General features: G+C 46.1%; 1 protein-coding gene across 2 annotated transcripts in view; it reads left to right on the top strand.

Annotated features, from left to right (window-relative positions):
• CERT1 (ceramide transporter 1) overlaps positions 1–25,504 on the top strand; it is a 156,087-nt gene that overhangs the window by 109,110 nt on the left and 21,473 nt on the right. The window contains exons 9-11 of one of the 2 annotated variants that reach the window (XM_054032583.1): positions 10,845–10,931; positions 22,635–22,727; positions 23,346–23,420. In XM_054032583.1, the coding sequence (XP_053888558.1) occupies positions 10,845–10,931; positions 22,635–22,727; positions 23,346–23,420 (255 nt within the window). The remainder of the gene's footprint in view (positions 1–10,844; positions 10,932–22,634; positions 22,728–23,345; positions 23,421–25,504) is intronic. The other variant, XM_054032584.1, reaches the window with a different exon arrangement.

Raw genomic sequence — 25,504 nt, 5'->3', positions numbered from 1 at the left:
AAGGGTATGGCTACACTACGAAATTAGATCGATTTTATAGAAGTCGTTTTTAGAAATCTATTTTATACAGTCGATTGTGTGTGTCCCCGCTAAGCGCATTAAGTTGGCGGAGTGCATCCACAGTACCGAGGCTAGCATAGACTTTCGGAGCGTTGCACTGTGGGTAGCTATCCCACAGTTCCCGCAGTCTCCGCCACCCATTGGAATTCTGGGTTGAGCTCCCAATGCCTGATGCAGCAAAAACATTGTCGTGGGTGGGTTTGGGTACATGTTGTCAGGCCTCCCTCCCTCCGTGAAAGCAACAGCAAACAATCATTTCTCGCCTTTTTCCCTGGGTTACCCATGCAGACGACATACCACGGCAAGCATGGAGCCCGCTCAGTTCACCGTCACCGTACATGCTCCCATGGCTCATGAAGCCTGGACAGTAGTAAGGAGCAGTTCAACTATAGACTGAGCAAGTGCATAATGCTGGTAGAATGTGCCTTTGGACGTTTAAAAGCTTCCTGGCGCTGTTTGCTGACTAGGCTGTTTGCGATTAGAAGAGCACAGCAAGGCGTGCTGCGCATCACAGAGACTTTGAAAACCAGTTTTATGACTGGTCAGGCTTTGGTGTGACAGTTGTGTGTGTTTCTCCTTGATGCAAACCCGCCCCTTTGTGATTTTAATTTCCTGTAAGCCGTGTCGTCAGTCGCCCCTCCCTCCGCGAGAGCAATGGCAGACAATCGTTTCGCGCCTTTTTTCCGCGCAGATGCCATACCACGGCAAGCAGGCAGCCCACTCAGCTCAGCCGCCGCTGTTGTGTCCTGGCTGCTGCTGGCAGCAGACAGTGCAGTAGGACTGCAGACTGTAGTCATCGAACGACTGCTTCCGCTGCCACTCTGCTCTCCTCCTCTGGCAGCAGACGTGCAGTAGGGCTGCAAACCATTGTCCTCAAACGACCGCTTCCGCTGCCACTCTTCTCTCCTGTAGACACCCTACCACGGCAAGCATGGAGCCCGCTCAGATCACCGCGGCAGTTATGACCACTGTAAAGAACACACACATTATCCTGCGGTATATGCAGTATCAGAAACTTCAAAAGCAGGCGGGGAGGTGAAGGCAGCTCGGTGACGGCAGCGGGTGACAAGAGTGAAGAGGACATGGACACAGACTTCTCTCAAAGCACGGGCCCTGATAATTTGGACATCATGGTGGTAATGGGGCAGGTTCATGCTGTGGAACACCGATTCTAGGCCCAGGAAACAAGCACAGACTGGTGGGACCGCATAGTGTTGCAGGTCTGGGATGATTCCCAGTGGCTGCGAAACTTTCGCATGCGTAAGGGCACTTTCCTGGAACTTTGTGACTTGCTTTCCCCCGCCCTGAAGCGCAAGAATACCAAAATGAGAACAGCCTTCACAGTTCACAAGCGAGTAGCAATAGCCCTCTAGAAGCTTGCAACGCCAGACAGCTACTGGTCAGTCGGGAATCAATTTGGAGTGGGCAAATCTACTGTGGGGGCTGCTGTGATCCAAGTAGCCAACGCAATCGCTGAGCTGCTGCTATCAAGGGTAGTGACTCTGGGAAATGTGCAGGTCATAGTGGATGGCTTTGCTGCAATGGGATTCCCTCACTGTGGTGGTGCGATAGACGGAACGCATATCCCTATCTTGGAACCGGAGCACCAAGGCAGCCAGTACAGAAACCGAAAGGGGTACTTTTCAATGGTGCTGCAAGCACTGGTGGATCACAAGGAACGTTTCACCAACATCAACGTGGGATGCCTGGGAAAGGTACGTGACACTCGCATTTTTAGGAACTCTGGTCTGTGTGAATGGCTGCAACAAGGGACTTCCTTTCCAGACCAAAAAATAACCACTGGGGATGTTGAAATGCCTATAGTTTATCCTTGGGGACCCAGCCTACTCCTTAATGCAGTGGTCCCCAACCTTTTTGTGGCCAATAGCACATTCATGTTTTCAGAAGAGTGTGGCAGGCACCAACAATTTTTTAAGGCTTATTTTGTATTTGTACACTAAATAATATGAAAAACATCATATTTAATATTACATAATATATGAATCCATAAGCTAAAAAAGGTAATTTTACATGTAAAAGGTATTAATTAAATTATTCTGCAATTACTCTTTCACCTTACCATGTGAATTTGCTCTTTTTTATCTACCTGTAAGAAAATTAAGGCGTTTAATACAAAATAAATATCATAAACAGTTTTCATCTTATTTATTTTAAAAAAGTAAAACATTGTTGAACTGCTGGTCCAAATATATTTATTATTCTTACTTTAACATAGCCAATTATGGTTAATTAAAAAATATTCTTTGTATTGTTACTTGTATCTGGATTTCAATAAACAAACCAACAAATATGAAAAAAGTTAAACACAAGTTAATCATACGGGCTCATCATCACTTAATGGAAAATAGGTATCACTAATTCACATGGTTTTTCTAATAGTCGGTGTGATTTTTGGCACTGCATTTCTTCAGCCAGTTTTTCGTAGTTGGGAGAGTAGGATGATATTCCCATTCGTAAGCAATCGTCAAGACGGGCATCTGTAGGCTGAGATCTGTATTTTGATTTTATTATGTTCATTGTTGAAAACAGAACTTCACATAGATAAGTGGAACCGAAATAAGATTTTATTTTGTAGGCTACATTTTTTTAAGGCAGGAAACTTTTTTTGGTCAACCAGATTCCAAAAGTTTTCATCTCTTGCGCAGGATTTTAGAACAATATCATTTTGAAGGTCCAAAATCTCCAGTTCCTAGTCTTCTGTTCTTACTTGAATGAGACTCACAATTGATGTAGCCATTTCTGTTACCTCTATTTGGCAAGTAAAAGGATTCACAAGAAAGGCAACTACAGGCTCAATGATGGTGAACTGTTGAAATCTCTTTTCAAATGGTTCCAGAAGTGTTTGAATGTGGATAACAAATGGTGATGGGTTAAAATCACTGTCACATAACATTTTCTTCATACTTGGGAAATGTAGGAGAGACTTCATCTTCATATGTGACATCCACAAGATCAGTTTTGCTTTGAATGATTTTACAGAACCTATAATTTGAGCCACGGTTGTCTTTTCCCTGGAGCTCAAGATTGAAAATGTTCAATTTGTCAGTGATGTCGGCAAGAAAAGCCAAGTCCATTAACCAGCTGGAGTCTTCTAGCTGCTCGAAGTTCTGATTTGTGGACTTCAGAAATTCTTTGATCTCTTCACTTAGGCTTAAAAAAAGTGCAAGAACTTCACCTTTGCTCAGCCATCATACTTCTGTGTGCAAGATAAGATCAGATTGTTTATCATCAACATCTTCCAACAGGGCCTTAAGTCAGTGTTGCAAAGGTTTCGCTCGAATAGAGTTAATTATTTTAATAATGACATTCATGACATGTTGAAAAGAAAACTTTGACGTACAAAACTTCTTGGTGGACAATGCAATGATAAGACAAAGTTCGGAAAGGATTCATTCTTCTTACAGAGTGCAATGAATCCATTGGTGCTGCCCATCATTGCTGGTGCCCCCTCAGTGGTGATCGCAGACAGCTTGTGTAGTGGCATATTAATTGATGTTGCGTATGATTTGAATAAATTATAGATGTCCTCACCCTTTGTTCGCCCTTTCATAGGCAATACTTTTAGTAACTCTTCTTTTACGGTGAAGTCACAAAATACTATCCTCACCATAACTGCCAACTGCGCTGTATCCGATTTAGCTGTCGACTCATCGAATTGCAGTGAAAACCAGTCACATGTTTCCAAGTCATCCTTTAGCTGAGTTTGCATGTCATTTGAAATTGCATGTACCCTCCTCGTAACTGTGTTGTCTGATAGCTCCACGTCTTGTATTGCTGACAAAATCTCACCCTTGTTAGGAAATCCTTGAAACAGGCAATCAGCACCAGACAAAAATTCTTCCTTCAACAATTCACCATCTTGAAAGGGTTTTTTCTTCTTTGCGAGCAGATGAGCAATTTTAAAGGAAGCAATAGTAGCACTTTTAGACTTTGCCACTTGTCTAGTGAAAACAGATTGCTGGGCAGATAGAAGAAAATTAATCAACTCAAATCAAACGTTTCTCAACTCAGATTTAAGTGGATGGCTAATGTCATAAGAGCTGTGATTAGTTTGGAAATGGCGTTTGACATTGTTTTATCGGCACTGCAACAGTACCCCTGCACAGTAAGCAAACACATTTCCCTTTATTTTCAATAAAAGAATAGGATTCTTCCCACTCTGCGTTGAAATAATACATACGTTGTCTTTTATTTGAACCACTCATTTTGGGGCAAAATGTTAAAAAAATAATAAATCGCAAAGCACAAGAAAATAGCAATATCAATGCAATGGAAGAATACTCACATAAAGGGCCGGCTCCAGGCACCAGTGGAGCAAGCGCATGCCTGGGGCAGCACATGCTACGGGGCAGCATTCCATCCATTCTTGGGACTGCAAAGTCGGAGCTTTTGGGAATGGGGGGGGCAGCAGTTCTGGGCAGCGCAGAGAGAAGCCGGAGAAAAGCCGCGAGGACAGAGAACACCGGCGGCTGCAGCCCCAGAGTTCTCTGTCCCCGGAAGGCATGGGCCCCGGCTTCTCTCCCCTACTGGGCACTAGGCGGGCACACACAACTGCCCTGGTGGACGCCATGGCACCCACAGGCACTGCGTTGGGGACCACTGCTATAAGCCAACCGCCCTCCCCTCCCCTCTTTGATCACCGCTTGCAGAGGCAAAAAAGTCATTGTTGTTTCAAATTCATGCATTCTTTATTAATTCGTCACACAAATGGGGGGATAACTGCCAAGGTAGCCCGGGAGGGGTGGGGGAGGAGGGAAGGACAAGGCCACACTGTACTTCAAAACTTATTTAATGCCAGCTTTCTGTTGCTTGGGCAGTCCTCTGGGTGGAGTGGTTGGGTGCCCAGAGGCCCCCCCACCACCTTCTTGGGCATCTGGGTGAGGAGGCTATGGAACTTGGGGAGGAGGGCAGTTGGTTACACAGGGGCTGCAGCGGCGGTCTGTGCTCCTGCTGCCTTTCCTGCACCTCAACAATACACGGGAGAATATCAGTTTGATCCTCCAGTAGCCTCAGCATTGCTTCCTGCCTCCTCTCATCACGCTGATGCTACCTGTCACCTTGATCCCGCCACTTCTCCTCTTGATCCCGCCACCTGTCCTTCTGTTCATTTTGTGCTTTCCTGCACTCTGACATGTCTGCTTCCACATATTCTGCTGGGCTCTTTCAGTGTGGGAGGACTGTAGGAGCTCAGAGAACATTTCATCATGAGTGCATTTTTTTTGTCTTCTAATCTTCGCTAGCTTCTGGGACGGAGATGATATGGGGAGCGTTGAAACATTTACAGCTGCGAGAGGAAAAAGAGGGAGAGTAGTATTTTAAAGAGACACATTTTAGAGAACAATGGGTAGACTCTTCCACAGTGAACCAAGGTGTTAACGTTACATAGCACGTGTGCTTTCTTTATAAGGTTGCATTTTGCCTCTTATATTGAGGGCCTGCCAGTTTGGTGTGAGAGATTACACACACAGGGCCGGCGGGCAACAGAATTTGGCTTGCAAGCAGACATGGTAAGCCGCAGTCTTTTGGCTTCTTAACCTTCATAACATGTGGGAATGGTTTCAAACAGCAGCACCCTCGTTTCCCATACCAAGCACCCGTTGGGTTGGCCATCTAAAAGGAGGGGCTGCGGTTTTCGGGTTAACGTGCAGCACAAACCCAACTAATCCCCCCACACACACCCTCCCAATTCTCTGGGATGTTCGCTTCACCCCCGCCCCCACCACATGGCTAACAGTGGGGATGATTTCTGTTCAGCTACAGGCAAACAGCCCAGCAGGAACGGCCACCTCTGCATGTCCCCTTAATAAAATTCCCCTATTTCAACCAGGTGACCATGAATGATATTAGTCTCCTGAGGATCACACAGAGAGATAGAGGATTTCCGCTCCATCCCCATACACGTTAACAGACTTTTCCAGTAGCTGTACTGGCCGCGAATGCATCCCAAGTCTTCAGGGCAAATTAATCATTAAATACGCTTGCTTTTAGACCATGTATTATATTTACAAAGATACACTCACCAGAGGTCCCTTCTCCGCCTTCAAGGTCCAGGAGCCCGCCTTGGGTGGGTTGGGAGGGTACTGGCTCCAGGGTGATAAACAGTTCCTGGCTGTCGGGGAAAATGGTTTCTCCGCTTGCTTGTTGTGCGCTATCTTCAACCTCCTCCTCCTCCTCATCTTCCTTGTCCCCAAAATCCACATCCCTGTTGCATGAGATTTCATTGACGGAGTCCACGCACAGGGGTGGGGTAGTTGTAGGGGCACCCCCTAGAATTGCATGCAGCTCATCATAGAAGCGGTATGTCTGGGGCTCTGACCCGGAGCGGCCGTTTGCCTCTCTGGTTCTTTGGTAGGCTTGCCTGAGCTCCTTAAAGTTTCACATGGCACTGCTGCGGGTCCCTGTTATAGCCTCTGTCCTTCATGCCCTTGGAGATTTCTTCAAATATTTGGGCATTTTGTCTTTTTGAACGGAGTTCTGATAGCACCGATTCCACTCCCCATACAGCGATCAGATCCAGTACTCCCGTTCAGTCTATGCTGGAGCTCTTTTGCAATTCTGGGACTGCATGGTCACCTGTGCTGATGAGCTCGCCACCCTGGGCAAACAGGAAATGAAATTCAAAAGTTCGCAGGGCTTTTCCTGTCTACCTGGCCAGTGCATCTGAGTGGAGAGTGCTGTCTAGAGCGGTCACAATGGAGCACTCTGGGATAGCTCCCGGAGGCCAATACCGTCCACACTACCCCAAATTCGACCCAGCAAAGTCGATTTCAGTGCTAATCCCCTCATCAGGGAGGAGTACCGAAATTGATTTTAAGAGCCCTTTAAGTTGACAAAAATGGCATCGTCGCGTGGACGGGTGCAGGGTTAAATCGATCTAACGCTGCTAAATTTGACCTAAACTTGTAGTGTAGACCAGGGCTGAGTCACCGTGTGGACCCTGCTACAGTGGTTGAACACAGTGACTTAGGACTTGCCTACGTAGCCCTGCAGTTGGGACTACAGTTATGTGAATTGCAGTGTGCACTAACTGCCCCATGTGGATGTTACTGGTGCAAACTAAGTTACCTTGTTCTCTTTAACGTAGTCCTATTCAATATGAACTACGTACCTTTTAGTTAGCACCAGCAGCATCCACACAGGGCAGTTAGAGTGCAACAATTTGGTGTGTTCTGCAAGTCACAGCCCCACAGTTCACACTGCAGCACAGTATAAACATAGCCTTAGGCCTGATCTACACTGGGAGGGGGTCGATATAAGGTACGCAACTTCAGCTACGGGAATAACATAGCTGAAGTCGACATATCTTATTACCTCCCGTCCTCACGGCGCGGGATCGACGGCCGCGGCTCCCCCGTCAACTACACTACCGCTGCTCGCCCTGGTGGAGTTCCAGAGCCGACGGGAGCGCGTTTGGGGATCGATATATCGTGTCTAGACGAGACGCGACATATCGATCCCCGATAGATCGATCGCTGCCCGCCAATCCAGCGGGTAGTCTGGTCGTACCCTTAGTGCACAAAAGGGTAGTGGCACTTAGTGCACTGCAAGTTGGGATGTATGGGCTACCGTCTCTTTGTGGATAAGCTCTAAGGTATGTTGTAGGAGTTCAAAGAAAATGTTTTGATACTTTTAACATATATTGTAGTCGGGAATTTTGGATTTTATTGAAATCCATTAATAAATATTATTTGTAAACATTGTAAGGAATGAATTGGTTGAAAGTGCGTCTGCCTGTCAGCCTGAAAAAGGTACGGTAATTTCCATAGGATGTTTACTAAAACAACTGAAAAGTACTGAATTTTTAAAATGATAAACTAAGGAATAATTATTTCATTCATTCGATGTATTTATTCTTCACTCACTTCACTATCACTACATGCTTCCTCCCCCAGCCTTAACTTTTCCTGTGTTTGTGAAATCTAGCATTGTGATTTAATAAGAACTAAAAATTTCAAAATGAAAGTCTCTGGACTTCTGCAACATTAGAGCTTCATAAGATCGCTTTATAGATAAAAGGAAAAACATGTATTACCTTTTGGGGCTGGTAAATATGTGAAGTTTGTGTGTCAATGGGCCTTGCTAAATGGTGTAACTTAAAACACTCCCAACTAACTTTTTTTTATATTGGATTTTATTACTGCCATAAGAAAATGGCATTTTTAAATCTCCTAGTAATATGATAACTTCACATGTATTTACACACATTTTTAGATGGCATCAAACAGTGAAAATCCATTAGGCTTTTAATAAAATTCTCAACTTCTACAGCCTCATCAGGTACCTTTTTCAGTTCCACTGGCATCCACTTAACTGCCAAAGCTTTCCAGTGAAGTGAACATTGTGTCCAAATAGCTTGGAGTGCAATAGTCTGGATTCTAGTCACAAGATCGCTGTATTTTCTTCTTATAACTCTGGCATTATCAGTGCCAGTACTAACACAGCAATACCAGTCCACTCTAGCTGCAAAAACTGATTGTTGAAAACTTCAGATTTCCTCCACACACACCCATCCTCCCATACCACATCCTCTCAGTGGACAGCAAAACAGGCAGTCCTCACATATGGGTCTTTCCTGTCCATATTGGACAATTATTAAGTTGGGCACAATAAGATACCATAGTTTCATCCAGTTAGAATTAGCTTTCTTGAGCTCTTCTAAACAGTGGTTTGCCAAATATCTCGAGCCATATCATGAATTTGTCAGCTGACTGAATCACAGGAAAGGGAAATTACTTTTAACTTAAAAAGCTGCAGCAGATTCCAGCACAACATTGGTTGAACATTTTGTCTCAAATATTGTCGTTTCTGTATTTATGAGCCATGGTGGCTTTTACTATCCAGTGACACCAAATAATGGCGCTCAAAGGGTTTTTGTGTTCACAGCATTACTATATGAAACAGTCTTCTGATTTTGTAAACTGTTAACTTTTTGCTTAAATTCAGTGAGTTTCTTTCTTCAAGATGGATGGTTGGTCTCCAAATGGCCCACCTCTTTAATGACTGTATGCATGTTCCAAAATCCTTTGCTAGTTTACTTCAATTCCTTTGAAGTATCAGGGTGGCTGGCAAGCATTCTGTATACATTTTGGTCTAAGTTTGCCAGAGAGAAAAGTAAGGCTGCAAGTGGCCAATCCATAGAAAAAGGAAGAAAGGGTGGGTGGATGGAGCCATCCCACTCCATTGAATAGGGCAGGAACGTAATCCAGTTAATTCCCCTTGAAGGAAAAGCTGGTGAGCAAAAAGCAGCTACAGGCCATCTGCATATTCAGCAGGCATGATTTTGTGTTTGTGTTCAGTTCACAGTTTTGAATTTATTTCCACTCTGCTCCTGATGTCTTCTGACCCTCCAATTAGTACCTTGTCCTGTCCCAGAACTCCCTCATTTTGAGACTAGTTAGCATGATTCCATGATCCTCTCCTATGTGACCCCCAATCCATCATCTCCTGGGCCATTATCACAGTGTCCCCAGTCTCTTTGCTCCCCAGCTCAGCCCAGCAGCTGGAGTTAAAAGGTGAGGTTGTTTCTAAATATTTATATTTATAAACAGTGCTCTTTATACATGTTTTTTTTAAATACCTCTTTATTTCTTTACACTTCTATCCACCTCCAAAAATAGTGACTGTCACTTCTTAGCAAGACTTACAAACAAAAATGAATTTTGAATTTTTGACCCAGGCCATTTTAGAAAGATGATTGTGTACAAATACATTTAAAAAAAAAAATCAGACTTCCCACAAAGACGCTTCACTGAAATGAGAAGTAGCACACAAAATATCAAGATGTTCCTGTTATTAAATTAGTTGGAGAAGCCTCGAAAACTATGATTATAACAGAATTAGCTTCAACATTAAAATATGGATTATTATGGAGGGGAAGTAGTTTCTCCATAGTAAGTCTGTAAAATAAAACTTCATATATGTTAAACTACAGAGTCCATTACATGGATTCATGCAAAAACAAAGTAAAGTTGGAGTCTTCATGAACTGCCATTTAAAAAAATAAAACTGCTTTTTATTGTGTAATGTTAAAACTGACAAACTAATAAAAGAACTTTTAGAGTTGATAGGCCATCTGTTGGTAACACTTTAAGTGATCAAGCTTAGAGGAACTTTAAGATCAAACTTAAGCTTTATCATGTTTACTTTTTGCATTTTTCTCTGCATGGACAATGAACATATTTTAGTTGTATTTCAGGCATGAAAGGCTGACAACACAGCTTAATATTTCAGTCCCGGTAATGGAATGATAATTTAAATTACACTTTATGCTGGGCTTTGCGAAAGAATTTATGGAAACACTTTTGTCACAAACTTTGTAAAAGAGTTCTCAAATAATGGTGTGTGTGTGTGTGTGTGTGTGTGTGTGTGTGTGTAATATGTAGAACCTAAATTTTAGGCCAAATTTTACTTGATTGGTTTTTAAGTGTGAATTTCCTGGCTTTTGTTGTTAAATGTATTGAGTGGAGTATTATCTTATTTTACCAAGTAGTGCTTTATTTTGAATTTTCCTCTTAATTTTGTTAAACTCAACTAATGGTGAAAAGACTCATTGTTATGAAAAATGGCTTTTGTGTAATAGGCTCATAACTTTATATTTGTTACGTGCTTCATCTGCAAATCAATTAGGACTTTTTTACACTGATAAATGCAATTTATCAAATTGGCTAACTTTCATTTTTTAAATTAAACTCCTTTTTCTGAAGTGTAGCATTCACGTTTCCTCCATTTTCTTTGACTGTTTGTTTTTCTGTGTTTTGGTTTAGGAGGGTCCTAATAGCCTGATTAATGAAGAAGAATTCTTTGATGCTGTTGAAGCTGCTCTTGACAGACAAGATAAAATAGAAGAACAGGTATTGATAGTACTAAATGTTTTAAGAGGCAATTATGTTCCTACTTTTAAAAAATACCATACTTCAATCTAGGATCTTTGTCTGTCTTTTATGGTCCAAATTCTCTCCTGGGATACATTCACAGAACTCATGTTAACTGGTAGGAATTTGCTCACAGGTATGTGCACAGAAGTTTGACTGTTAGAATTTGTATAGTAAAATATTTATGTATTTATAGCACCTGGGAGTCCTTGTTATGGACAAGGACCCCATTATGTTGGGCATTGTACAAACAGAACAAAAAGAGAGTTCAAGTGCTTGCTCATGTAAATTCCATTCTAGGTGTTTGTGTGTCCACATGTGTGGCTGCAAGAGATTTTTGCCTTAGCAGTACCTGTAGGGCTGGCTGTAGTGCCCTCTAGAGTGCCACGTTCATGCCGTGGTATATCAGGCACTGCTGGCCAGTGACCTCTCAGTTCCTTGATGGAGTCCCCTCTCCACCTGACATATGAGCGCTCTATGCAGGCTGCACCAAGTACTTCGGCTTCCATGTGCAGTGGGCCGGCGCTGAAGAAGGAGGCGAAGCGTTCACCGGCGCTGAGCAAGAAGGCCCAACAGTCATCTGGTAGAGGGACCAGGCCTCTCTGCCAGCCTTCTCCGGAGCAATGCGAGCATGCCTCTGCGGCTGGGGCTCTTAGCCCTCTTAAAGGTCTGTCACTGATTCTGGTGAGCGGTACAGGACCCACCCCCTTGCCTGCACCATCGTCCTCCCACGCACAGAGAGGGACAGTTCTCCACCTGCTCCTATGACGTCTTGGGTGCCACAGACCAGGCTATGGCTCCCTGAGAGGGGAAGCCAACCGTTAAGACCCCTCGGGGGCGGGGGAACACCGTAGGTCGCCGGACAAGCAATCCTGTGGCAGGTCGCAGCCGTGCCGCCCATTGCCTAAACTCCCCCTGGACATCGAGACATTATTTCCTAGTGCGGGGTCGGCACTCCCCATATTATGACCGACTCGGTTCGCCCCCTCACTGATCCACGTCTAGACGTCTGTCTTGGTCGCCAGCACCATGGGACCACTCCCCCTCGAGTTACCAGTCTCCCCGGCACCATTTCCCCCCCACCCCAGTGCAAATCTCCCCGGCACCAGGACCGTTCTCCCCGGAATAGCCACCGATCGCTTACACCTGGTCAGCGCTCACTTGTAGCCATGACCAGCAAGCAGGTGTCGTCGGCTCCTCCCTGGTCGCCAGAGAGTGTTTCCTCTGGCGTGGAGGCCCAGCTCAGCCCATCGCCCCAGTCTCCGCTACGGGTTTGGACACCGGAAACTGCTCTGCTGTCCTCGGCACCACAGTGGCAACAAGGCCAGTGGCCAACAGAAGGCCATATTGAGGAACATGGGGCGTTCCAGTGATGACGATGCCCCTTTCACAGCACGTATCCGTGGCCGTGTCGGAGCAAAGATCGACGGCCTCACCGGCACCAGGCCCAGTACTGGAAGCTGGCTCCGAGGTCAGGGTGGAAGATCCGGTGCCCACCCCCAAACCTCCCTCTCCAGTGGCTGCTGAGCCCTCCGCACCTCCACCAGTGGCCATGGCCGTCGCCTCTTCTCCGGACGAGGCGCTCACGGGACCTTCCAGGGCCAGCCCTCCGGATGACTTTAAAGAACACCAAGCCCTTCTCAGGCGGGTGGCCAAGAACTTGGGGCTGGAAGTGCAGGAGATGGTGGAGCAGGAGGACACCCTTTTCAATGTCCTCTTGGCTTCCACGCCCACCCTGACTGCCCTACCTGTACAGGATGGTGTCCTCTATGGAAGTCCCCATCCTCCATCCCACCCACCTTGAAATGGGCTGAGAAAAGGTACTTGATGCTGGCGAAAGGTTTTGAGTACTTGTATACCCACCCTCTCCCGGGCTCGCTGGTGCTGTCTGCAGCCAACGAGAAGGACAAGCAGGTCCCCACCACCTTGACCACCAAGAACAAAGAAGCCAAGAAACTTGATTTATTTGTTAGAAAAATTTATTCAACGGCCAGCTTACAATTCCGAGTGGCAAACCATCAGGCCCTGATAGGTCGATACAATTTTGACCTCTGGGACAGCCTCCAGAAGTTCCAGAACACGCTTCCTCAGGGTCAGGCTCAGGAGTTTGGTATCCTGGTAGAGGAAGGGACTGCAGCAGCCAGATGCTCCCTGTAAATGGCATGGGACATGGCGGACTCAGCAGTGAGGGCGGTCACATGGATGGTGGTTATGCAACGCAGCTTCTGGCTCCAAACGCAAACCTTTCCCAGGAGATGCTCAATTCAAGCCCTCTGAAGTTGGGCTCTTCTCTGATCGAACGGATGCCAGACTACACGGGTTGAAGGACATGAAGGTTACCCATCACTCGTTGGGCATGCATACCCCGCAGTCTGCCAGAAAGCCATTCCGGCCTCCACCACCATTGAGGCCTTGGCAAGCCTGGCAGGGATCTACAAAGAAAAGGGTTACCAGGTTTACCCCTCGCTACCCTTTCTCCTCTCACTCACCAACCTAGCCTAGCCCAGACCTACCAAGCACACGGGGAGGGGGGGGGCCAAAAGTGATTGTTTTGAGGGTGCACTCGAGAGCGATGCCCCAGTCAGCCAGATCCTGCCCATCCTTTCCTCAACTGCCTTTCTCCCTACCACTTGACCTGGTCGTGGGTTACCTCGGACTGCTTGGTCCTGGACATAGTAGCTTGGAGCTATACCCTGCAGTTTGTGGATACCCCTCCTTCCCGCCCCCCTGCTTCCTCATCTCTCTTCAGGGACCCCTCTCACGAGCAACTCCTGGTTCAGGAGGTGGACAAGCTCCTGCAGTTGAGGGCTGTGGAGGTGGTTCCACGGGACATGGAAGGAAGAGGATTCTACTCCTGATACTTCCTAATCCTGAAAGCCAAGAGAAGGCCTCAGACCGATCCTGGAACTGCATGGCCTCAACAAGTCTCTCAAGAAGTTGAAGTTCCGCATGCTCTTCAACTTTCCCCTCCATTTTCCCCTCCCTGGATCCGGGGGACTGGTACGCCGCTCTCAACTTAAAGGACACTTACTTCCATGTCTCCATATTCCCATGACACAGACGGTTCCTGCATTTCATAGTGACTGGGCACCACTTCAGGTTCATGGCACTGCCCTTTGGCCTGTCCTCAACCCCTAGGGTGTTCACAACATGCATTGCACCAGTAGCGGCTTACCTCAGATGTCGGGGGCATCCAGATCTTTCTGTACCTGCTCATCAAGAGCAGATCTCTGAAGTTTCTCTGCACCTGACCCAATCTGGTACACTCCACCTGCAATGACCTGGGCCTGTTTATAAACACAGAAAAGTCCACGTTAATGCCAGTCCAGCGCATAGAGTATATAGGAGCAGTTCTCGATTCCACACAAGACAGGGCCTTCATTCTGAAGGTGGATCCCATTTTCCACATGAGGAGACATACGATCACCATGGCCCACACTTGCCTGCGGCTGATGGGCCACATGGCAGCATGCACATACGTGGTCAGGCACACCCGGCTTCATCTGCAACCCCTGCAAACATGGCTAGCAATGGTCTACGTTCCCAGCAGGCACCCCTGGGACCAAGTGGTCACGGTGCCAGACCACGTCTTCTCATCCTTGAACTATTGGCTAGACTCCAAGTCAGTGCTGTGGGGAGTTCACTTTGTGTCCCCATCACCGTCGCTCACCCTGGTCTCAGATGCATCAGACCTGGTCTGGGGAGCCCACCTGGGTGAGCACAGCATTGGATGCAGCACAACTTAGCTCTTCATATCAACGTCAGGGTAGTGCGCCTGGCCTGTTAGGCGTTTTTGCCCCACCTAGAAGGCAAGGTGGTACAGGTCCTCATGGACAACATGGCCGTGATATATTACATCAACATTACATCAGGTCATTGGCCGTGTGTCAAGAAGCGCTCAGCCTCCAGGATCTTTGCGTGCAGAATGCCATCCACCTGATGGCCACTCACTTACCTAGAACCAGGAACGTCCTGCCACATTGCCTCAGCAAGGCCTTCTCCTCTTGCCACGAGTGGTCCCTCCATCGGAGGTGGTCAACCTGATCTTCCAATGGTGGGGGACTCCCCAGGTGGACCTGTTTGCGTCCAGGCAGAACAGGAAGTGCCACGTATTTTGCTCCGGGATCAGGAACGCATCCAACAGGGAGCCCTTGTCCCCGCCAGGGGATAAGGGCTCCCTGTCAGCTGCCTTCCTGATCCCAGAGTCGGGAGTGCTGATCTGCGCTTTTCTGCCAGTGCTGCTTATCCACAGAATCCTGCTAAAGGTGAAGCAAGACAGAGTGTGAGTCATTCTCATTGCCCTGGCATGGCCTCGCCAGCACTGGTTTAGCATGCTGCTGAGGCTTTCAGTGGCCAACCCACTGCAGTTACCTCTCCGTCTGGATCTGCTATCCCAGAACCACGGCAATCCGCTGCAACCGAACCTGGCGTCGCTGCACCTGACGACATGGCTGCTCCGTGGCTCCATCAGGCCAGAGAATTTCGTCTTGGATCACGGCATGCATCCGCCACTGCTACGGGCTGGGGAAAGTGCCCCTGTCAGTGACTGTGACGGCTCATTCCACTAGAGTGCAGGCATCTTCATCGGCCTTCCTGGTACAGGTGCTGATCCAAGAAATCTGTTGGGCCGCCACCTGGTTGTCTGTCCATACATTCACATCACACTATGCACTGACTCAGCAGGTGCGAGACGACACTGGCTTTGGCAGAGCTGTACGACACGCTGTACAAGGGTGATCTCCGAGCCCACCTCCATTGATACTGCTTGCGAGTCACCTAGAATGGAATGGACATGAGCAAGCACTCAAAGAACTAAAAACTACCTTTCGTAACTGTTATTTGAGATGTGTTGCTCATGTCCATTCCATTACCGTCCCTCCTGCCCCTCTTTCGGAGTCGTCGGAAAGAAGGAAGTGAGAGGGTGTGGGCTGGCAACGCCTGATATACCGCAGCATGAGCGCGGCACTCTAGAGGGTACTACAGCCGGTACTATGGGTACTGCTAAAGCAAAAATCTCCAGCCGCGCACGTGGGCATATGCACACCTAGAATGGCATGGACATGAGCAACACATCTCGAAGAACAACAGTTACGAAAGGTAGGTAACTGTTTTTTCTAGACAAATTGGAGGATTGGACCAAAAGAAATCTGAGATTCAACAAGGACAACTGCAAAGTCCTGCACTTATGATGGAAGAGTCTGATGCACAGCTACAGGCTGGGGACCAACTGGCTAAGCGGCAGTTCCCCAGAAAAGGAACTGGGGATTACAGTGGATGAGAAGCTGGATATAAGTCAACAATGTGCCCTTGTTGCCAAGAAGGCTAATGGCATATTGGGCTGCATTAGTAGGAGTATTGCCAGCAAATTGAGGGAAGTGATTATTTCCCTCTATTTGGCACCGGTGAAGCCACATGTGAAGTACTGAGTCCAGTGTTGGACCCCCCACTACAGAAAGTATGTGGACAAATTGGAGAGAGTCCAGCGGAGGGCAACGAAAATGATCAGGGGGCTGGGGCACGTGACTTTGAGGAGAGGCAGAGGGAACTGATCTTATTTAGTCTGCAGAAGAGAAGAGTGAGGGGATTTGATAGCAGCCTTCAACTACCTGAAGAGGGGTTCCAAAGAGGATGGAGCTAGGCTGTTCTCAGTGGTGGCAGATGACAGAACAAGGACCAATGGTCTCAAGTTGCCGTGGGGAGGTCTAGGTTGGATATTAGGAAAACCTATTTCACTAAGAGGGTGGTGAAGCACTGGAATGGATTACCTGGCGGGCGGCGTGGGTTTGGAATCTCCATCATTAGAGGTTTTTAAAGCCCAGCTTGACAAAGCCCTGGCTGGGATGGTTTAGTTGGGGTTGGTCCTGCTTTGAGACAGGAGTTAGACTAGATGACCTCCTGAGGTCTCTTCCAACCCTAATCTTCTATGATTCTATGATCTTGAAGAACAACAGTTACAAAAGGTAGGTAACCGTTTTTTCCTACTCCAAAGAGTCTGCAATCTAAGTAGTAACTTACTAATTCTTCCAATAGTGTCCCTTTTGGTGCTCCACTTCAGGCGCACATGAAGATTGGATGATTCTAGCTAGCAGTGTCCATTCAGCCCACACGTGCACCCTATGCCTCCTTGTGGCAGACACCGAGGCTATCTAGGGGTACGTGGGCAAACTGCCTGCAGTTCCTTCTCTACCACCTCGGCCTGAGACAGAACCCTAGTGTGTCAGCCTAGAGCATACTTGGACTTCTCTCTTTTTCTCAGTTAATTTATAGTTGTAGGTCAGTATTTAGTATAGTTAGTTTTAGATATGAGTATCATTTTTTCTTCCTTCTGGGATACCGGTCTTCTCCTGTCGGGGTATGCCTCGTTCTCCAGGCTTCAAACACTGCCTGTGTTGCCAGGAGGCTATGCCAATAAGTGACGGGCACTCTATTTGTGTCTGTTGCTTGGGGGAGTCACGTCTCCCAGAAGCATTCCTTCTGTTTGGCCCTTTAAGACCAGGGCTAGAAAAAACAGCGAGGTAAAGGTCAGACTGTTGGCAAGAGAATGCTCCCTGCAACCACCCTCTGAGCCAGATCAGGAGATTACCCTCCCCTCCCTGGTACATCTGTCTGCGGACAGATCCTGCACCCCATCAACCTTGAGGCATGCTTCCCCTAAGAAAGGGAAGTCTTTGGAGCCTGCTTGGAAGACTCCCAGAAAGAGGAGCATGGACTCTCACTCTGAGTCAGCTTCAAAAAAGACCAGGTCCCCGCTAAGATCCTTGTACTTCAAGAGTACTGTTGAGATCAAGGACTCTTTCTCCAGTACCAGTAGGCCTGCAAAGTCCAGGAGCTCCAAGGACTGGAAGCACAGTTCCGATAGGGCAACTAAATCCTCCACCAGTAAGGAGGGTAAGCACAGGATACTATCTATTTTGGCCTTTCCGTCAGCACCAAAGCATCCTGTTCAGCCATTGTTGCTGTCACGTGTCTTAACCAGCCATTGGTACTGATGTAAGCAGCTCAGGCAGAGGTACCTGTGCAAGCAGTACCCTTGATACTGAGCAAACATTGGGACGTGACATCTACAATGCCTGCAGTACTCCCATCATCCTGGGGTTTGTCAGCCACAGCAACCTCTGCTACGGCGTCAGTACTGGGGTCCTTTCTGGTACCGCAGGAGTTCCAATACTCAAGGGACCTCTCGGTGTCAGACAAACCAGAGTGTCCATTGTTGTTGGGTATCGAGCGTCTCTCAGTACTGAGACCTCGGTCTCTGAGTGGCCCCTTCATGGCATAGGACTGTGTTCTGTCCTCAATTCCTGTCCCACCATGGGAGGATGTGGAGAAGGAGACCAATTGGGAGTCCTCTTTGATTTCAGTGAAGGATTCTCCTGCATACCCCTTCAGGAAACCACTTTTGCGCAGGGAGGACCTTGCTGGTCAGCAAGAAAGGTGGAACAAACTTTGTATGCCACCCGTACTTCCTTATGGACATCTCCCAATGGCCATATTGGGGCCTATGGGCTGCCAATCGACAGCAATTTAACAGCCACTGGTACTGTCCCTCCAGAAGACAATGTTTCACATCCTCCCTCTACCCATCCATGACAAGAGGAGACATTTGAAGAGCAGAAGGCTAGGGTAGATGAAGAGGTCATCCCTGATTTTCCCAGTTCATCGTTGTTGCTGGATGAGGCAATTATAGCTTCACCACCTTCCACAGCTGACAACTTCAGGCAGTTTCAGGACCTCATTAGAAGGGTAGCAGACACCCTGCAGATCCCTCTGGTGGAGGTCGAAGATCCGCAATGCAAGCTGCTAGATACTTTTCAATTGGCAACACCCTCCAGAGAGGTATTACCTATTAATGAGGCTCTCCTGGATCTGGCTAAGACAGTGAGGCAAACACTTGCCACTATTGCACCAATGGATTCCAATTTTCTATTTTCCTATCCCCACCTTACTCCGTTGGTGGATGCAGTGAATGAACAGGTTAGGCAGCAATTTTTTGACATCTGCCCCTTATGACAAGGACCAGAAGTAAGTGGATATTTTGGTCAAAAATCTTACTTGTCTGCAACGCTGTTTTTCCAGATCACAAACTATCAGGTGGTCATGACCAAATACAATTTTACTAATTGCAACAAGCTCATGGGCTTTATTGAGCAGCTGCCACATGACTGCAGGGAATAATTCCAATTCATAGTTGCAGAGAGTCACCTGCTGGCCAGAACAGCTTTCCAAGCATCCCTAGATGCTGCTCATTACTGCCAGCTCTATCTCCATGGCAATAGTTATGCGCAGGATGTCATGGCTCCAACTTTTTCAGGGTTTCGAGGAAAGTTTCAGAGCACAGTAGGGGACCTCCCCACTGGTCATAGGCTTTTCTCCGAGACCACGAATGGCTCCCTGCACATTTTGAAGGACTCCATGGCTACCTTACCTTTCTTAGGCATTTACACACCAACGAGCAAGAAGCTTTTTAGTAGGTCAGACTGTCCAGAGGTCATGCCTTGCTCAGTTCTTAGGATACCCTAGACCCGTGGAACTCCCCAGAAAGAGAGAGAGGTTGCAGGGCAAGAGGGCTATTCAACAGCCCTCCACAACCACCCAGGTGTCTGTTTTGATGGACTGGTCAAGAAATGAAATTCTTCCTCCCACCTCCCTTCCCCCTCCCCCTCCCAGATATACAGTTGCACCCTTTAGCCCACCTCCCTCCCTTTGGGGACCATGTTGTCCATTTCCACCCAGCTTGGGAGCAGATCACCATGGATCAGTGGGTCTTGGAGGTCATAACATCAGGCTATACCATCCAGTTTGTGTGTGTCTCTCTCTCTCTTCCACCCTCATTCTCCTTTCCTCTTCAGGGACCCCTCTCATGAGCTTCTTTTAAGGCAAGAGGTGGACACTCGCCTCCAACTAGGAGCAATAGAACCAATCCCTTCCCTTTACAGGGTCAGGGAGTTCTACTCAAAATACTTTCTAGTGCCACTGGAGGATATAGGTTGGAGGCCAATCTTAGATCTAAGACAGAACAGTTGAACAAATTCGTGAAGACTCAAAAGTTGAGGATGGTGACTCTAGCAACTATAATTGCCCACCTAAACACCCTCTCAGTCCAGGGCAGATGGACAGCCCATGACATCAGTTTTGATATCAACTTGTTGAAGCTCAAGGCAGTCAGGAATTCTTGTCTCCATTTCCTGCCCCTCATCAGGGGCAGAGCGATCAGGGTCATGATGGACAATATGTCCTTCATGTTTTACATCAACAAGCAGGAAGGAACAAGATCCTCCTTGTGCACTGAAGCTATAAAGCTCTGGAACTGGTGCATAGCCCACCACATCCATATTTCAGTGGTCCACCTCACAGGCATCCAGAACACCACAGCCAATGAATGCTCTCAGCAGATACTTCTCCCACAACTATGAGTCATAGCTGGACACTCAAGTTCTCCATGGCTTATTCTAGAGATGAGACTGCCAGAGATCAATCTTTTCACCACCTTCAAGAACAGGAAGTGTCCTCTTTTCTGTTCAAGGCAGGTCTGGGTCACCACTCCCTGGAGGATGCCTTCCTTCTCCTGTGGAGGAAGAGCCTGTTCTGTGCCTTTCCCCCAGCACCCATAATTCTAAGGGTATTGAACAAGATCAGGCAGGACAAGGCCATAGTTATCCTCCATAGTACCTACCTGGCTGAGACAAGCTTGGTACCCTTAACTGCTTGTGTCCAACCATCAATCGAGCTCCCAAACATTCCACATCTCCTGTCTCAGGATGCTGGTCACATGCTTAACCCCAATCTAGTAGTTCCAGGGCATGGTTCCTGGATGGTTCTCACGAATACAGGTTTCCCTGCTCTATGGAGGTACAGCAGGTGCTGTTAAACAGTAGAAAAACAGCATTCCGCACTACTTACCTGCAAATATGGAAGCGATTCATCCATTGTGACAGCTGTTGATACCTCTGGCTGGAATCCATTTGTGTTTCCCTCATCCTAGATTACCTGCTGGATCTGAAGACACCCAGCTTATCCATCATTTTGGTCAAGGTACACCTGCCCGCCATATCAGCCTTTCATCTTCCTGTCCAGGGACTTTCAATTTTTGCTTCCTGGATATCATCCAGATGTATTAAGGTCTGAGTAATTTCTTCCCCCATATTAGACACCCCACCCCATCTTGAGATCTCAACCAGTTTCTCAACCATCTCACATGACATCCATTTGTACCAATGGCAACCTGTTTCCTACTTCCTTTATCTGTGAAGATGGCCGCCTTAGTTGCCATCATGTCGGCCCGTAAGGTCAAGGAAATTGGAGCCTTGATGGCAGATTACCTCCTTTACCTTTTTTTTTTAATAAAGTCTCTTTACATCTGCATCCTAAGTTCCTACCAAAGGTTTCAATCGGATTTTCATCTAAACTAATCTATCCATCTACCAGTATATTTTATGAAACCTCATAGTTCTCAGCAAGAATCCTGTTTTCATATTTTGGATGATAGAAAAGCCTTAACCTTCTACCTGGATAGGACTAAGCAGTTTAGGAGAGTGCCTAGACTCTCTGTATCCTTCGCAGATAGATCTGAGGGGGCTCCTATTTCTGCTCAGACTTTTGAAATGGCTATCAGGCTGTATCTCTACCTGTTGTGAGTCTGCAGGTGCTCAGCCCCCTCAGGGGTTAGAACACATTGAACCAGATTGTGGGCAACATTTCCTACATTTTTGAAGAATGTTCCATTATCTGAGACACACAGAGCCACTACTTGGATTTCAGACCATATGTTTTTAAAGTTTTAGACTCTGCTTCATGCCGTCAGATCTGATGCGACACTTGGTTCCGCAGTACAGTCTTCAGTTCTGGATCCTGTTCTGAAACTCTTTCCTCCTTCTAGAAATAGTGCTCAGAAGTCACCTGAAGTGAAGCACCCACAGGCACACTACTCAGAGGAGGAGGAAATGTCTGTCCCTATGGGTGCTTCACTATCCACTCTCCTTCCCCTCTGCTTCAGTTGTTCCCTAGGGGATGACTGAATAGAGAAGGACCTGAGGGCAATTTGTCCATACACCTTTATATAGCCTCAGTGTCTGCCACAAGGAGACAGGGCGCATGTGAGAGTTGAATGGACACTGCTAGCTAGAAATCTCCTATTGAAGGCTTAAGAGGTGCATGTGTACCTGAAATGCAGCACACATTGGGGAACACATCTCGAAGAACTATAGTTGGAGCATAGGGTGAGTAACACTTCCTTTTATAGAACATTTTGTTCTTTTTAATTTTTTTATTTTTAAAACTAAAATTAATTTGAGAAATTTGGGCACAGTGGAAACAGAAGTCCATTATCCACAGAACATGACAGCATAAATAGTGTTAATAACATGGGTCAATTTGTCTCCCCTATTATCTTTAAAGCAATTCTTAATAGACACAAGTAATTTAAAAAATCCTATATAAAACTCACCTTGACTGTACTTAGGTGAATAACCTACACAAATAAGTATATCCAATACACGATAAATATTTCTTAAATCTAATTGTTGTTGCCACCTGAAGTGTCTGTTACCATTCGTGACCTGTGAAACAGTAGAGAGACCATTTACTTGCTCCCTCCTCTTATATGCGTCCTGTCAGTTCTACTGCCACCTACTAAATACTCCACCAAACAGCTGTTATGTACTAATACATTTAACCTGTTTCTCTTAGTCTCAGAGTGAAAAGGTCAGATCACATTGGCCAACATCATTACCCTCTGGTGATGGATTCTCTGCTGTGGGGACTCACAGATTCGTCCAAAAGGTGAGATATTTCCCAGGCTCTTTTCAAAGAGTACTTATTGTAAATAAAATCACTATTTCTGTTCAAACTGATACATTAGTCATATGGATTGGTGAGATCTAATTTGTAGATGTTTCTAGTAACTTTGAACACATCACTCATTAGAATTGACATATCCAGGATTGGAGAGGACTTTTTCCTTGAAAAAAATCTTTTATTTTTAGTGTCTATTTTAGAATATTCTGGATATGTAGCAAACTTGTCATATTTTACGAGATTAAGAAAAAATCATGCCAGAAATGTTATATTCTTTAAAGATGCTTTTTCTTAAATGTAAAATCATTAAACTAGTTAAAAGAAGAAAAAGCTAGTGGTTTTTTTGTTTTTGTTGTTTTAATCATGGTTGATTTTGACCTTTTTCAATGTTACTGGAAACACTACTTTTTTTTTTTTCCAGGGCCATGTTGGGAGTATAATATATAATGCTTGCAGGAAATTAGCTTTTGCTGCTGTGCTTGCTGCTTATGGTGCTTTTGTTTTCCTTTTCTTCATTATCTTGTGCTTGGAAGTTGGTACTGAAAGCTCTGTTGTGCCTTTGTTCTGATTACTTGATTTTTTTTCTTTGTCTGTCTCTGGTAGCCCTATAGTCGCTCTTCCTCCATGTCTTCCATTGATCTAGTCAGTGCCTCTGATGTTCACAGATTCAGCACCCAGGTATTGTAAGAATATCTAGAGTGGCTTTGTATATCTTTTTGCTGTATTTCATCTTCTCTCTAACCTGGGTTCCCTTTGTTCCATAAATCACTTGTGCTTGTTTTAGATGAGTACAGATAGACACATACCAAGGAATTCTCTATTCCTGTTACTGAAAGATTTGTCTTTTTACATTCTGCTTGCATCCATATCATACTTGCAAGGGTCTGAATCTGGGAAATAAGGAGGATTAATGTCTGCAGAAAAAATAAAAATGTGTGTAACTTCAAGATCCCACATGACTGATGTAATAACTTAAAATAATAAAAGTGAAATAACACCTGGTCTGTGTGGGATGGAAATAAATTTGACTTTAAAATGAAGGATCGTTGTTATGTTTGCATGTAAATCATGGATGAACGGCCATTCTGTTTTCTCAAACTTCATCTGTAGTCTGTTTCTTAAGGGCCTGGAGAGATTGTACCCAAAGGTACAGCAGCCACTCCCTCCCTGGAACCTCAACTTGGTGTTGGCAAGACTAACAAGGCCTCCATTTGAACTGCTGGCAACGCATTCTGCTCTACTTGTCCTGGACGGTGGCCTTCCTAGAGGCCATTACTTCTGCCAGAATCATAGAATATCAGGGTTGGAAGGGACCTCGAAGGTCACTTAAGATAAATGGCTGATTGTCCCGCTTTCTCAGTCTGAGACAGGAGTCCTCCCCCCTTGCACTCTCATGCTTCCTCCCGGTATCCCATTTCCCCACTTACTTCAGCTCCAAGTCCTTACTTCAGAACCACCTTACATGGTCTTCTTCAAGGACAAGGTTCAATTGCAGCCACATCCAGCCTTCCTTCCAATTCCATAGTAACCAGGATATCTTCCTACCGGTCTTCTATCCGAAACTGCACTCCACTCGCTGGATGTGAGGCATGCACTAGCCTTCTGCATAGAAAGGACTAGATCATTTAAAAAAAATATTCGGCTTTTTGTAGTCATTGCAGAGAGAATGAAAAGCCTTCTAGTCTCGGCCCAGAGAATTTCATCGTGGATCACGTCATGTATCCACACATGCTATGCAAAAGTCCCCTCTCCTGCCCTGATGGTGCACTCTACCAGGGCTCAAACATCTTTGGCAGCATTTGTAGCTCAAGTTCCTATCCAGGACATCTGTATAGTGGCAATGTAGTAGTCAGTTCACACTTTCGCGTCTCGCTACACCATCACCCAGCAGACTACAGATGATGTGGGTTTCAGCCAAGTGGTATTAGTCAGCATGCCAAAGAACTCCAAACCATCCACCTGCACAACTGCTTGGGAGTCACCTACTTTGGAATGGACATGAGCAAGCACTCGAAGAAAAAATGATTACTAACCTTTCGTAACTGTTCAAGATATGTTGCTCGTGTCCATTCCAAACTATTACCACCCCCTTGCCTGTCCCTCTGTCGGAGATAGCCAGCAAGAAGGAACTGAGGGGTCAGCGGGGCGGCAAGACCCTTTATACTGGCACTATGAGCGTGTGATACCAGGGGTCATTGGATCTGACCCACCAGATACCACTGAGGGGAAAACTTTCTGGTTGTGGTGCTTGGGGTGAGCACACACCTCCTTTGGAATGGACATGAGCAACACATCTCAAAGAACAGTTACAAAAGGTTAGTAATTTGCTTAAGCCAGGTTGATCTGTTTCCATACTTCCTATCTTTCCTATGCACTGGAGTAGTTTGCTCTTGTGCCCTTAATAATGTCTCTCTCTAAAAAAAATGCCAACTTTCCTGAACTTTTTTCTTTAAACTTTTTTCCCCACATGATCTTACTTATCAATTCTGAGTTTGCTGAAGTCCATTTTCTTCATTCTGCTGTTCTCCCTCCTACCATTCCTTAGAATCATGAACTGTATCTTTTCATGATTACTTTCTCTCAAACTGCCTTCCACCTTCAAATTCGCAAGCATTTCTTTCTTATTTGTCAGAATCAAATCTAGAACAGCCTCTCCCTTAGTTGCTTTCTCCACTTGCTATAATAAAAACTTGCCTCCAAAAACTTGTTGGATAATCTGTCTTGTGCTATAAGCATTTCCCAATGGATGTCTAGGTAGTTGA

Source organism: Malaclemys terrapin, chromosome 6 (assembly GCF_027887155.1).
Source record: "Malaclemys terrapin pileata isolate rMalTer1 chromosome 6, rMalTer1.hap1, whole genome shotgun sequence".
Taxonomy (NCBI): domain Eukaryota; kingdom Metazoa; phylum Chordata; order Testudines; family Emydidae; genus Malaclemys; species Malaclemys terrapin.
Note: the sequence above shows the minus strand (reverse complement) of the source record. Positions and strands in the feature narration are given on the sequence as shown.